At 40.8% G+C, this 15,922-nt stretch overlaps 1 protein-coding gene across 12 annotated transcripts in view; it reads right to left on the reverse strand.

Annotated features, from left to right (window-relative positions):
- The window catches only part of Cacnb2 (calcium voltage-gated channel auxiliary subunit beta 2), a 391,015-nt gene that overhangs the window by 128,919 nt on the left and 246,174 nt on the right, over positions 1-15,922 (reverse strand). For 9 of the 12 annotated variants that reach the window (XM_060372288.1, XM_060372287.1, XM_060372284.1 and 6 more), the window contains one exon: positions 1,621-1,740. In XM_060372288.1, coding sequence (XP_060228271.1) covers positions 1,621-1,740 — 120 coding nt within the window. Of the gene's footprint in view, positions 1-1,620; positions 1,741-2,546; positions 2,886-15,922 lie in introns of those variants that run through there. The other 3 variants (XM_060372293.1, XM_060372290.1, XM_060372289.1) reach the window with 3 other exon arrangements.

Here is a 15,922-nt window from a genome sequence, read left to right on the forward strand (position 1 = left end):
TAACACTGTTTTCATCTTGAGTCTCTTTGGGCAGTGTGACAAGGAACATGAATTTGATTTGACTTAGAAGCCACACTTTGATGCACACTAGGGTGAAAGACAGGCTTTTCGGTAGCTATGTCAGTGAGTTCCTGACTTAACAGGGCACAGCCACAGACAAAAATACCCCAGTTGGGTAATTAGATATTTGATGGCCAGATCTATAACATGTTGGGTTGTAGAAAATAGTGCTGACCCAGGAAAACAGTGCAATTTTTTTTTGAGTAAAAATTAGCTGCAAATAGAACAGTTTTATTGTTGAAACAAACACTTGTAATTTTTCTTTGACTCTTGTTTAAGTTCAGGGGCAAAAACTAGACTGTAGAATTAGGTTCTGAATTACAAACATATCTATGAGAGTGTACCCTGCGGAAGACTAACTTTACTAAATATTCATTATTCACAGTTATTTAACTGCAGCTTCATAGAGTTTTCCAATGGCTAATTTGGGTAGAACAGGTAAGCTGGTGGCATCTGGGTCACTCTCTGCTTTTCAGTTTTCAGTGCCAGAAAGCTCTCTCTACCGCTCTTAAGATCTGTCTGGCAATTACGGCCGTGAGACCTGGAGACAACTTTCCTGCCAGCTGTTAATGCAGAAACGCTGCCTTTTAGAAGTCAAGGTCTCCCAGTAGTAGCTTGGTAACCACTACAGCAGCTGTGCCAGAGGCCATGAATATTACACAAGGTCTGTCCGTGCGTTCACGCCAAGCCACCATTCCCATAGCAACACACATAGATCTCACTCCTCCTAGAGACAAGGCAGCAGGCAGAAACACTGTGACAATGCCCTGATTTTCCTAGCAAGATCAATGTCCTACTTACTCTTTTTCACAGTAGTGATTCTTTTTCAAAAGGCAACCAATAACCATGTGGAAATATGTTCACTCAGAAGTTACAAACCAAGACACCTTCAACTTGGACAACAGTCTGTGCTTTCAAATTAGCTATTATTCAAATGACTGCATGGATAAGAAAATTGTAATCATAATGGCAATGACTTCTCTTTCATAGCCTGCATTAAATCCAGCCTGAGTTTCCTTGCAGACTTCAGAACTGGTTTGCAGTTTCTCTTCCATAAGCACATGCTTCCTCATCATGGAACAAAAAGAAACTTTCCAGGGGAGGGCTTAGTTTAATCAATGAAATCCTTTGTTGCTTTATTTATCAAAAGTATCATAAATAAACATACAAGGAGAGCATTATAAAACACCTATGAGATAAACTTTAGGGGAACAGTTGTTTTAGACTAGAGAAATAAACAATAGCCATCAAGTCTGTTTTGTAAACAGAGATGGTTCACTGACAAGATAAAATAAAATATTTTGGTATTCCATGCAGTCTTTCCTCTTTGTATATTTGGAGATCCTTTTATTTCTGTTTAAATTAACCTCCCACTACAGAAGCAAGTTGCTTAGATTATAAAACAACATTAAAGATTATTATTAACATCACATTTCCCCTAATTATGCTTGAGTTAAGCCAGCACTCTGGTGGATCAGGCATGAGATTCAGGGGATACACCCACAGGCAGGCCCTCAGGGGACCAGTGCCATTCCTAAAAAAAAAGGATGCGGTTTTTACCTTTGCTTTTTCCAACTGGGCCTGGGCCTGCCGCTCAGCTTCTCTGCGTACCGCCTCCCGGTCCTCTTCCAAAGACACATCTGAATCGGATGGGCGGCTGGTGTAGGAGTCTGCCGAACCCTGAGGGCGAGAACGTACATTTTAGAGCAAATTCAGTGTGTGCTGGGCGCACTGGAAAAGCCCCGCTGATCTGGTAGCTGCTTCCTAGAGTATGTTGTAAATTCCTGAAAAGAGGAGAAAATAATCCATCTTGCAGCAACTCGCCCAGAAAATCACACTTTGCAGAGACTTCTCTAAGGTAGCTGTGTGTATTTGGACACCATTCCTTCCCCAGGTTTATTTACCAGAAACTATAGTTTCTGAAAGCCTCTACCCGTTCTTTTATCATTAAACCAACTCCATGGTGCAGTGCAGAGCTGAAGGGCACTGTGTTTTAAGGATAACTCCAAGAACAGCCTGAGGACGAGAGCAGGTATTTACACCCAGGGAGACCAACAAAACGCACTAAGGGAGTCTGATGAGTTACAAACTTGAACCCTCCACAATCTTGCTGCCATGACACTAGTCCCCTTATCGCCACAAGGATGCTTTCCTGCATTAATGCCCACCTGCTACCTTGTGCAACAAAATGGTAAGACACTCCAGCCTGTTTTCCCCCGCTTTCAGAAGCATATTTAAAAATACCTGTAAGCAGATTTTTAGTGAGAGCTGGCTACAGACAACACCTGCTTGAGAGATTTCCTCTGGTAATAAATCACAATGCAGGAAAGGGAGCTCAGAAAAAATGACAGGAATCTCCCTAGCTCCCTCTCATGAAATCATGAGCTTATTAACTAAATCAAGCCACCCTCTCCGCAGGCACTTGCTGTAACAACAGAAAAGCAAGGAAAACAGTGTTTCCCCGAACAGAAAGCCCTCTCGCTTACACAGATGTCCGAATTCTTCAGCCTTCCTCCCTTGGCTCTTTTCAGAAGCCTGATCCAGGTGGCCTTCATGAGCCGGATAGAGCCTTTATCGTCCGCAGCTGCAGCCCTGGGCACCGAGCCTCAGAGCACGCTGAGCCCTGGAGAATCCCAGCACCTTTGCTAGCCATGCTCTGGGAAGCCCCTCTTCCAGCCCTCGTCTCCCTCGGGGGCACTCACTGCCTGCCCTGGTGGACTTCTGTCTGAGGAGAATCTTCTTATTTTCTCATCTCAAAAGGGAAAACACACACACACACACACACAGAGAGAGAGAGAGAGAGAGAGAGAGAGAGAGAGAGAGAGAGAGAGAGAGAGAGAGAGACTAATAATTTCTATTGCTTTAAAATGAAGTCCAAGTGCAGAGACTGGTGTCAACTTGTTTAAACTTAATGCACTGGATTACCCTAAGTATTCTCTTCCCTGCGTTGGCTCCTTAAAGGAAATTAGTTTCAAAAGGACATTTAGGAGAAAAAGAAAAGTAAACAAGCAAACAAAACCCCCAAACTATGCCCTGATATTTCCAAGTGTAAAGTTCAGGTCTTATCTTTATAGATCTGGAGGGGGCTGACAGGGGAGGGAGGCTGCACTCCCTGCTCTGGGCATGCTCCACACCTAGCTTCACAGTGTTGGTTTATGTCAAACTGCCATTTTCCATCCGAAGGGTAAACAGCGGGGAGAGTCTCTCGGCTCCTATAGTAACAGGCACGCAGTTCCTGTTACCGGTCCAGATGAAGCCATCTCTCAAAGACAAAACTTACTGTCTTTTCACTGAGTAGTCATTTCCCATTTCCTGCCACCGACAGGATATGCTATGCCATAAATAATAACTCATATAATCATAAGAAACATGATACAAAGTACTGAACGGCACAAATTGAACAGTGCCCATACAGCCTCTCTGAAACTAATCTTTATAAACAAGATGCAAGACAGAGAGGTGTGACCAATTTAATTAGGACACAGAGTAATCACAGTTTTATAAAGCAATGGATTTAATGGACCTCAAGATGCTTCTCCCAGTGAGGAACCATGATGAAAATAGGTGTGTGAATTGGTATAGTGATTGGTAAAGGCTTTTCAAAGCTGTCATGATTTATTAACTGGTGCTAACATTCACAGAATACATTAATTGAGCCTAAATTCTTCCTGTAGGTAAGGGGGGACTGAGGCTTAAGAAGGAAAGATATGAAATATCAATTTCCTGGGTTAATGGGGTTACATTTTTTAATGTTTCCTTACAATGAAATTCATGTTGCTGAATTTTCGTAAACAGAAAAACTAAAAACAAACCAAATCTTTCTGAGTATGGCAACAAATTACTTTGTAAAGCCTCATCTAAATAAAAAAAAAAGTGCTATTAAAAAAAAATTTTAGCTGGCCAAAGTGGCACACACTTCTAATGACATCACTCAAGAGGAAGAGGCAAGAGGATCATGAGTTTCACCAGACTAGGATACATAATGAGATGTTGCCTCAAAATTAATTAATTAATTAAAAATAATAAAATGGACTTCTTTACTCCACTTCCCTTCCTTTGGACACGCAGCTAATACTGATTTCCAAAAACCAAAGCTAGAAAATACATAAAACCAAGACTGCATAGTAATAGAAACTGATTGCATCCAAACTCAATATCGAGACACAAATTAATGGCATAATTTATATCGTTGTGAAGTTAATGTAAAGTGTCAGAGGCTTAAAAATTCTTAGCAATTATTTTTGTTCAAGCAAAATGTAAAATGGACAAATTAATCTTTCAGCACAGGGGTGATTTTTAGTGTTCTAAAGCTTCTCACAGCTGTAGCACCAAACTGGGAAACAATCAAGCAAAATTAGACTCCACGGGTGATCTTGGTCTCCATTGTCAGCAGTTTGGGCATTCAAAAGCAAAAGGTTCAGTTCCCACTCCACTGCCGGCAGAACCTCTCTGTCATTGGTGTAAGGGCCATGTCTATCCAGAACACCACTCCCACTGCACTCTTCCCTACCTCCAACTCTTACACCCTTTCTGCCCCTCTTCACTGTTCCCCGAGCCTTAGAACAGGTGATATAGATGCTTTGAGGTATCTCATTTCAGATCCAAAATTCCAAAATTACTTATTTTCTACATTTTGATCAGCTTTGAGTCTCTGCATTAATCACAACCAAACTGCAAATGAACCCACAGGCATGGTTACCTGTACAAGAGCTGCACCCAAACCCAACACCATTTCTTCATGTGTGTGGGAGGCCTTCATGGGGCTCCCTCCACAGCCACTGAGGGGTTGCATGAAGGTAATGGTCACTGGGGGAGAGAGGTGTCATTCTCTGCAGTGGTTAGCAACTGATTCATTGTCTGTGTTCCATGAAGTAAATCCAGACTTATGCTCAAGAAATCAACTCTAATTAAAGTCAGTAGAACGAACACACACACACACACACACACACACAGGGGTTGGGGACAAGAGAGTGAAAGTATGAGGGAGCCTCACTGGAAGAAATGCATCAGGGGGAGAGAGAGAATTAGTGAGGGAGAAAGAGTATGTATGGAGAGATGACAAAAGTTTATTATATACCTGCATGAAATTATTCATGCATTAATGATAAAAGCTAATAAACTTTATTACTATATAAATAGAACTAATTATTAATCTTTTAAAATATATGTAGTGAGATAGCTCAGTGCTTGATAACTCTGGATTTTCTTCCAGAGAATTGTAGTTCAGTTTCTAGCACCCAGAAAGAGTGGTCACAACCATCTGTAACTCAAGTCCCAGGGGGTCTGCTGCCTTCTTTTGGCATCCTTGTGTGCCAGGCATACACTTGGTACACAGACATACATGTAGAATGAACCCTAAAAATGTTAGACAAATAAATAATTTTTAAAAATTAAAGCAGTAGGGTGCAGTAGCGCATGTTTGTAATCCCAGTACTTGGGGAGGCAGAGGCAGGTGGATCTCTGTGAGTTTGAGGCTAGCCTAGTCTACAAAGTGAGTCTAGGACAGCCAAGGCCACACAGAGAAACCCTTTCTCAAAAATAAAAAATTAACACAAAGTTTCTGTCATTAAGAACCCCATTACACCAGGAAGAGAGAGTTCATGGGGCACAAAATCTTGGTTAACTCATTCTTTTTTAAATAAGTAAGATTGAAAAGGTCCATTGCTAGTAACCAGGTTTAACTTTACAGAGAATAATCATTTTTATGGTATTTCCAGATTTAAAGAGTTCAGTCAGCAGCCAACTGGGTGGTGGTGGCACACACCTAATTCCAGCACTCAGGAGGCAGAGGCAGGCAGATCTCTGTGAGTTTCAGGCCAGCCTTCTCTACAGAGTGAGTTCCAGGACAGCCAGGGCCACACAGAGAAAGCATGTCTCTAAAACCAAACCAAACCAAGACAAAAAAGAGCTCAGCAGTCTTTAAACATCACTTCACCAATCTTTATCAATGATATTTGAATATTTGCAGCAATATATTAACCTCTGACTATTTTCTAAAATGAGACTATGAGCTGCTCTTCACAGGAGCTAATTTGTGTGTAAGAATATAAAGTCAGAGAATAGTTGTTACAGGAGACATATGTACCCACTGTGGAAAGACAAACATGGCCATGTCCTTAAATTCTCCCATCCCCAACAGTCATTATTAAATTGCTGCATTTTTGAAAGTCACACTTCTCAAGGAAGTGTTGCACTTAACCTCCTTCCTTCTGGGAGTAGGGAATTGTGCAAAGAAAGGTGATCGATCCAATTAAGCTTTTGTCTTTGGTACCATATGGGCTTTCTGGGTCATCGTGCCTGGAGTAGTCTTGAGTTGAGAACATCTGGCATTCATTCCCCTAACTACTGAGCATGTTCATTATAAAATGTCGCCTTGATGAGTTGGTTGCTTGTAGCATTTGTCCTTGCAGATACACAACACTTTCAGCTATGCATATCCCTCGTCTACATCTTCACATTCAGCAGTGCTGATTGCACAGCTCCAAAATGTAAGTTGAGCTAATGTGTACCAAAAGGACACCAGGGGCATCTACATTTATCTTCAGAAGTCTCACTGTAAATCTGTGTTTCCTGCCTAAAGGAAAACTAAATTAACTCTTTCTGCTTTTTTTTAATCAAATATGTGCACAACAAAACACTATCCTTTTCCCTCAATATTTTCTGTTTGTGTAAACCTCGCTTTTTTTTTAAAACTATACTCTGTTTGACAATTTTAAATATCCCAAATACACCAGCCTTCTTGAGCATTCTTGTGTTTCTTCTTTACAGTCAGAAGGGTAAGAGCTCTAAGCCTACTTGAGAGTAGTACCTTGAACCCCAGAGGAGTTCCCTGCTTCTGTAGGACTCTTCCTGTGAACTCTAAAGCAACATCAACTAACTTCTCAGTTTTCTAGAGGCACCTGGGTTCTCCATGTAGCGACTGCAAACCTCCATCTCATCCATAAGACTATACCAGTTCAATAGCAAATTGGACTCAATAGCAAATTGTTTCCCTGCTTGGACCAAACAAGGGACAGGTGTGCAGTTTAGTCACCTCACTGGTCAGGAGGAAAACAGACAAGAAGCAATGGAGGAGGTCAGCTTGCACTTGCTGTTTTAGCTCGCTCCTGAGGAAGAGAATTCTTTCTCTTTGTTCTTAGGGAAGAGAATTCTTTCTCTTTGCTCCTGGGGAAGAGAATTCTTTCTCTTCCTATTTTGTTACCCTCTCATTCTGCAGTTTAGAGTTTCTTTCGGTTTCCAAGAGTAATGCCGTTTTTTGTTTGTTTGTTTTTGTACTGTTATTGGCAGGCCCCTGATACATAAATTTCTTTATAGATAAAACTATAAATTAATTACCAATAATGACAGATGTTGAATCTAAAAATCCAGAGTGATGTTAAGGTGTTGAGATGACACATGTTTTCTTACCTGCTATATACTTTAGTTGCAAATGTCATCTAACTTAGCATCTCAAATATAATTGGGTCTTATGTGGCATTAAAACAGTAGCAGAAGCAGCAGTAAGGGACTCTTGCAAGGCCAACCCTGTGTGATACTTCTATGAATATGTAAAAAGCCAATACATTAGTTTCAAACTTTTAAGAGAATATGAAAGTTTACAAACATTGTAGAACTATGGTACACACTGATGAAGAGATCAGCTTTTATAATTAAAGATCCCGCAAACCTGCAAACACTGTGCGTGTAACAGAACATGTACTACTTTGAAACTGCTGTAGCCACATGTGGGCGATGCAGCTAAACAAAGACTCAAGAGTCCTGCTGTCAACACACTTGACCGAACTGGGAGGGAGGTTGATGTTTTTTAAAGAAAGGGTTAGTAGAAAAATGCCTGCTATGGGAGAACATTAGAAAGGCTAAGATGATGGAATCAGTGTATAGTACATAGGCAGAGTGATGACAATCTTAGATGACACTAAGTAAAAAATATGAGTGAGAAAAGAAACTAATTAAAACTGGGATGTGTTGATAGAAAAGACAGAAGGAGTGGCATACACTAAAGCTATGAGAAGAAGACATATTTGGAGTCTTCACTGTTCTTTCACTTTGTGTTCTGTTGTTGTGATAAAACACTGACCCCAAACAATTTGGGAATGGGTCACAGCTCATCACTGAAGGATTTCAGAACAAAGGAACATGAGCAGATTCTGAAGTAGGAATCACAGAGGAAGTTTGCTTACAGGTTTGCTCCCAGCTTCACATTCAGGCCCTTACTGTTTTATATACCTCAGGCATACCATTGTAGGGAAGGGACTATCTATAGGGACCTATGTAGGAAAGGACTGTCCACAGTCTCCTATAGAGGGAAGGGAGTCTTTAGTGAGCTATGCATGGAAGATGCTGTCTACAGTCACCTATGCAGGGAAGGGACTGTCTGCCGCCACCTATGGACAGAAAGAACTGTCTACAGTAGGCCAAACCTTTGAACATCAATTAGGAATAATCAAGACAATACCTAACATACATTTGTGAGCCAATATGATGAAGGGAATTCCTCACTTGGGTCTTCTCTTTCCAAGTGTGTCAAAGCTGACAACCAAGATTAGCCACCACAATTGCAAATAAGTCTATGTAGTTGACATGGTATATTTTCAGTAAGATTCATCTAAATTTTCTTCCTCTGGCTTCTGTAGATTCATACTGAAAAATACATGGGATATGTTGAGACTCCTGAAAATATGTTCTCATCGTGCTGAACTTAATCTGATAAGAGATATTTATATTGCAGTCAGTGTGACCCTAATTATTAGAAATGTCATTCCTTCCAAGACCTTAGCAAAGGTCTTCGGTTTCCTCCTTTTAAACACAGCATTCCCTATTAGAAGCGAAGTAGTGTGTTTTTAGGCTGTACTGGGTTATGCTAATAGGACACTCTCTCTATGAAGGTTGTTTAGTTTGATATGTGCTTGAGAGAGTGTTCATTTACGAATGTTTACATAGCACCACGCACTGCACTATACTAACAAGCATCATCCAGTTTAATCTCTGATTTATTTTTACTGAGGAGAAAACTAAGGCATGGTGAACTTAAATGACATGACTAAAGTTACAGGACTTACAATTAATTTGGGAGTGAACTTTTAGAAAAAGGAGTCCCAGTCCCATCAGAGGCCAGTTTACAGAAAGTCAGGTGGGACAAACCTCTGCATGTAACTGATATTTCTGCTATTCAAACGCAGGCTTTTCTGTTTTTCAGTCATTGGTACTGCAATTTCTAACAGTCATGAAGCACCATAATGACTTCCAAATTAGTAATTTCATCTTTGTTAAGTTTGGTGTGTGTATGTCTGTGTGAAATGTACTTACCATCTTCATTGTTTTCCAAATTTCACCTTGCCAAAAGGCATGACGAATGTACAACAGAGGATCCAACAAAAAAGATAATTTTACATTCATTAATACAGTACCATTTTGCAGATTTGGCTGTGAATCTGAAATTTTCTTTGGAGTATCTCAAAACTGTGACACAGAATTTCATCACTTATCTACAATAAAAAGTAGATAGTAGAATGGGAGAACAATGGAAGTCAAGAAACCCAGTGTTTAAATGTTTTTCTCTTCTCCAGAAATGAATGTAATTTTGGCAAGCTGGTCTTCAGAAGCCACAGTGGCAGCCAGCCTGCCTTGAATGGGCAAGAATTCAAAATAATTAGGGTAGCCTTTCAGTTCAACAGGAAGCATTGCTACCTGTTAGCACAGAAGCTGAAATTATTATAAATTTTAATGGTGGGCTTCAAGTTCAGAAACATAACCTCTGGTGTATCAGTGAGAGTGTTTCATAGATGATTAATTTAGGGGTAAGATGAATCCTGTGAGTAGCACCTTCTCACTCTCTCTCCCTCCTCCTTCCCTTTTGCTCAGAAAGGAGAGCTCCCTTTTCTATCTACTCCAACTCAACAAGTTGCATCAGGACTGAGCTGTCCTCTTCCCTGTGGCCTGTCAAGGCAGTCCCCCCAGGGGGAAGTGAGAAAAGCTGGCAAGTGAGTCTGTGTCCTATGCAGTCCCCACTTCCCTTACTAGGGAACCCACAAGAGGCCTGAGCTGCCCATGTGCCACATCTTTGTAGGGGGTCTAGGTCTGTTCCTGCGTGGTCCTTGGTTGATGCTTCAGTCTCAGCCAGCCCCTCTGGCCCTGGTTAGTTCGTTCTGTTGGTCTTCTTGTGGAGCTCCTGTCACTCCCGGTCCTTTTCTCTTTCCTGCCAGTTTTCTACAAGACTCCCTAAAAATTGTCCAGTGTTTGGCTGTGACTCTCAGCATCTGTTTTGAGGCACTGCTGGGAAGAGTCTCTCAGAGCTCCTGTCTGCAAGCTGAGCAGAGTATCATTCATAGTGTCTAGGGTTGGCACTCTACCATAGGGATGGAAGGTCTTTGGTTGGGCCAGGCATTGGTTGGACATTCCTTCCATCTCTGCTCTATCTTTATCCCTGCATATCTTGTAGGCAGGGTAAATTTTGAAGTTTTTGTGAGTGGGTTGGTGTTCCCCTCCCTCTGCTGGGAGACTAGTCTAGTTAGAGGTTTAATCCTAAACTTGCCAATGACTCAGAGCACATCCAAAGCAACTCAGGTTAAGGTTCCCCTCTGTCAGGTGAGTGGCTAGAAGGAATGTGCTGGGCGATTTTCTTATCAATGGTTCAAAACACACTGTAAATGTCATGCTGTAGAACATTTACTGACTGTCATCCCAAGGCAATGTCCCTCCCATTCCTACAGAGCTGGACCTTAATTCACCGCAGAAAGTGTGCCTACCCATATAAAATCTAACAAGATGGAGTGTTTGAAAAGCTCAAGTCAGACCTGAGAGTTGTGTACTCAAGGAGTTGAGATGAAAATGAGATTAAGGACGGAGAAAATGAGATAAGCCAGACGGAGAGCCTGAGCCTTGTCTCAAAACAACATCAACAGCACCAGCACCAGCACCACCACCAAAATATCTAACAACCTGAACAGAAAGGCATGAACATACTATTTAGGAAGAGGCAGAACAGCTGTGGGAGGGCCAAGGGGAAACATAAGAGGTTCAGAGTCATGAATATGACCCAGTACATAATACACATGCGCAAAAATGTCATAAAACTATTAGTTTGTATGATTAGTAAATGTGAATGAAAAAAATAAAAGCATGAAGGCTGCGCAAGGAGAAAATCGTTTTTCAAGTTTGAATGTGTAATACATACAGCCATCCATTTGCATATGTGCATGTATGCATATCCACATACTTATTCTGTGGTGAGCCCTAGTGCTCGAGCACACCAAATACATGTTTTACCATTGAATCAAATCCAGAGGTCCTATGGATTAAATTCACTGGACAAATACAAAATTCTGGAATATCTTTATGGGCTCTCTATCAGTTAATAACAGTCAGAAGAAGAGATGGTATGTGGACCAGCAAGGCTTTTTCTTATGCTGCAAATCAAACGTACTAGTCTTGACTCTTGTCATCCACAGTGAACTCTCCCATTGTTACCATTGCATAGCCTAATGCATAGGCTTTGGTCCCAAGGAGTTCAACCTATCTATCATTTCTTTGGCATATACTCAAGCCATATTGCAAACCAGCAAGAGATGAAGAGACACAAATTGACAAATGACCTGAACAGAGAGTTTGTCAAAGAAATCAACAGCCCAGGCACCTAGGGAAATTAGCCATCTTGCTAACTTAAACAAACTGCCATTTTCCTTAGTAAGTAATACTCTTTGTTGAGAAAGCTCCGGTTCACAATGAAGAGAGGACACAATTGCATTGATATCCTGCACCTTGCTGTTGGCTAGAAGAACTTTGGGAAATTCTAGTTCTTTTTCTTTAGACATGTTCAATATAATTATACTTTTGAACCCCAGGTTAACAATATTCCAAAGTTACAGTTTACCTACTTCGACTATTAGAAAACCTTAAAAACAATTACGAAGACTCAAGAGGATTATATAAGGGCCAATATTTATGAGAACACCAATACAAAAGACTAAAACATCTACATAACTACGTGTAAACACCATCACATTTTATATGTGAAAATATTAAAGCTACGATAAAAAGAAATAAGAAGTAAGGTTGCATTTTAAAAGATGATAATGTTAACAATTCTGCACATGAAAATAAAAGCTCTTCCTGCTGATATTAAGCCTAAAAACAACCTTGATGTCTTTTCCCCATTATCAGTTCACAAAGCCTGGGTCTGGCACTTGCTAAGCAAATGGTCTACCATTGACCTACATCCCAATACTTTTAAGTAATATTTTACTTGACATTGGTGCTCTCTAAGTCACACAGGTTAACCTTGAATTCATTATGAACTCAAATCCATCCCTGAACTCAGTCTATTGTAACACCTGGCCTTAAATCTGAGAATCCTCCTATTGTAGCCATCCCGGTAGCGGAGGTTACCAGCCTGCATCCTCATGCCAATCCTGAACACAGTTTTGATTCGGCAAAGATGGTATGTGCATATATATTTTCTTTAAATTGTTGGTTTAACCTTAACAATGTTTTGTGTATAATGAAAAGAGTAATGAGCAAGTCTCCTCAAAGATCTTTTGTTCACTTTGAGACCAGAGTAACAAAGCAAAAGTCGATGTGGGGATTGTGTCAAGTAAGGAATTAGGTTCGAAAAAGAGAACTTACACATAAAATGTCAACATTCTAAAATACTATATTTTCCCATTAAAATATATAAACTAATTATTAAGTTTCTATCGAAAAAGCACTGGGTTTTTCTTACATGAGCTGTAAGGCAATTTGGCAGTACCGGGTGAGGAATTTAAGCAGTTGGAATGACTCAGTAATTACTTAATACATTGCTAATACAGTGCTCTAGAATTTTGACCTTCCAGAAAGATCTGACTTTGGTTCTGAGGGATTTTAATATTAAAAATAGGCTACTGGATCAGGGACTTGGTTAGAAAAACACTACAGTGTGGTGCATTCTGTAATAGGGAGCCGCAGAGCACCCTAGTGACCCAACAGAGCTAATTCATCCCGTAAGCAGCTTAGCTACCTTTGGGAGATGATTTAAGGAGAGGCAATCTGGGTCACAGAAAGCTAGGTACATGAAAAGGCTCCAAATTTAAGATTAGTCAGCAAGAAGTGTGCCATGAGTATGTAATACTCATGTTAGAAAATCTAGGGTAAGTTTTGCTGTTTCATGAAACACAGGATATATACAGTTGGTCAAAATAACTCATGTGTTATTTTTGTCTCACAAATGAGAAAATAGCTAATCAATAGATATTCAAATCACAGAAATAATTGCTGTTTTTATTTTTATTTTTTATCCTTTTTTTTTTTTTTGTAAGTCGGTGCCTCAGTTTCTCCTTGCTGTGCTAAGCATTCTGACAAGAGAGACTCAGGAGAGAGGAGATTTGTTCTGTTTCACAGGTCAAGACTGCTGTGCATCCCTGGGGTGGGGGTGGAGTGGGGACCGTGAAGGGAGGGGTAAAGGGAGCTAGGGGCTGGAGGGGGTGAGCATTGCAGTGCGGTGCTGCAGGAGTTCAAAGCATCTGGCTGCAAAGCATGCATCATGCATGCATGCCACTGCTCAGGTCCCTGTCCTCAAACTGGGGGTGGTGCCACCTACGTGTGTGTGTGTGTGTGTGTGTGTGTGTTCACCTCAATTATCAGAACCAAAACAACTGTCCACTAGCACCACCAGAGGCCTGCCTCCCAGGTATCTTTCAATTCTGTCAAGTGTCCTGTCAATACTAACCATCACCCTGAATGAGAGGACTTGTTCTGTCTTTCTCTGTCGCTCTGTCGTTTTAGTCTACTGAAGAGATTTTAGATTTTGTTGGTGAGATGAGGATCATACCATCAGGCCATGGGATATCGTTTTCATTTTATTTCCTGTTGCTGTGATAAAATATTTTGACAAGAGCAATATGAAGGAGAAAGTGTTTATTTGGCTCACAGTTCCAGGTTACAGTTGATCTCTCCAAGGGGCTCCAGCCAACAGGAACTTAAAGCAGGTAGTTACACTGCAGCCACAGGCAAGAGCAGGCAGCACGGAACGAAAGTGTGTAGGTGCCACCTTGCTCCCTTGCTTCCATTTGGTTCAGGGTTCATCCCATAAAATGGTACCAGCCACACTCAGGGTGGGCCTTGCCATGTCAATGGACCCAAATAATAAAATCCCTCTCAAGCATACCCACAGGCTAATCCAATCTACACCCTTCCTCACTGAAACTCTCCCAACCCCAGGCCACCCTAGCTTCTATCTATTTGACAGATTAACCATCCCAGATAGCTTGTAGAGTTTTGCTTAAATTGATTGACAAGATAAAAAGACATTAATGTCGCATTCCACCACATAAGTTCAGTCCCTTTTGAGTTATCCTTTTTGTGCTTTTCATGAAGAACACAGCCAAACAGTGTTGCTGCATAATGTTCAGAGAGGAGCCTGAGATCAGTGGATCCTATCCGCCTCGTGCTCACAAGAATTACAGGTAAAGCCCCTAATGAATGAATGCCACCTGGAAATTCTATTTAAGGACCTACTTCTGTCTCTCTTTTTCATTAACATAACAGTCACCAATACAGTACTGTTCCTCCATACCCAAGTTCCGTAATCAATTAAATCATATTAGAACGCCCTGTCTACTGTGTAGGGGAGGCAGGCCTTTCTTCTTGCTATTGGTGTCAACAGAGCCAATGGAGAGTGGTTTGGAGTATAATTTCCCCAGCTGGACCTGTGTCTGCAGATTTGCTCTTAGCAATTAGTACCAACAACTCCATTGATCTCACATCTTTCTACTTTTGGAAAAACCAGCTGCTCTTATTCTTCAGACTGGATCCTGGGGGCATTTTCAAGCAAGACATCCCACCACAGAGGAAGGGTATTACCGTTTTCTTTATGTGGGGGTAAATGTGCTAATTAACATAAAATTTGAATTGCATGAAGAAAATTTGTATTTTTTTCTAGAGTAAGAGCCCAAGGTGGTATGTTATTTTCTCTATCTTTATTTTGTCGTTAAATGTTTTAAAATATTGCAATGTAGCCCAGTGCTGTGGTGCATGCCTGTAATCCCAGCACTCAGGAGGCAGAGGCAGGTGGATCGCTGTGTGGTAGATGCCAGCCTGATCTACCAAGTAAGTCTAGGACAGCCAAGGCTACACAGAGAAACCCTGTCTCAAAAAAACAAAAACAAAAACAAAAAAAAACAAAACAAACAAAACAACAAAAAAGTTACAATGCTTCTTTCTCTAAACCTAATCTAAAAAATCTATTTTCTTATTTATTTTAGAAAGCTCTAGAAAGAGACCCATTCTTGTGCAAAGAAAGCATCTGAGTTCTCCTAGTTGGTTTATAATACTCAAAAATTTCAACAAACGCAGTCTCTTTCTCCCTTTTTCGTGTGTGTGTGTGTGTGTGTGTGTGTGTGTGTGCCTGCCTGTGCGCATGTGCACACATCTTGTGCAGGTGCCTGTAGAGGCCAGAGGTTGATGTCAAGTGTCCAATTACACCTCATCCTGTTTTTATTTATTTATTTTTTTGAGACAGTGTCTCTCACTGGAGCTCACTGCTATGGCTGGACTGACTGGCCAGTAAGCCTCCAGGGCTCACTGCTCTCTGTCTCTGGTACCGGGGCAGATGTGAGCACACCCAGATTTTCGTGTGGCCACTGGGGATGTGAGCTCAGGTCCTCAGGCTCGCACAGCAAGCATTTTACCCATTCAGCTCATAATCTCAGCCCTGAAACTTTGATTATTATTATTATTTTTTTTTTACCAAAAATAAAGGCAAAATTAAAATGTTGCCTGCTGTTTGCTTTGACATCCAAAAATACTTTTAAACAGAATAAGGAAAACTATTGATTTTTGAGTTAGCAGTTTCAACCGTATTGAATCCTACCTTAAAATATTTTTAAAA

This window comes from Meriones unguiculatus, chromosome 19, assembly GCF_030254825.1.
Source record: "Meriones unguiculatus strain TT.TT164.6M chromosome 19, Bangor_MerUng_6.1, whole genome shotgun sequence".
In the NCBI taxonomy this organism is placed as follows: Eukaryota; Metazoa; Chordata; class Mammalia; order Rodentia; family Muridae; genus Meriones; species Meriones unguiculatus.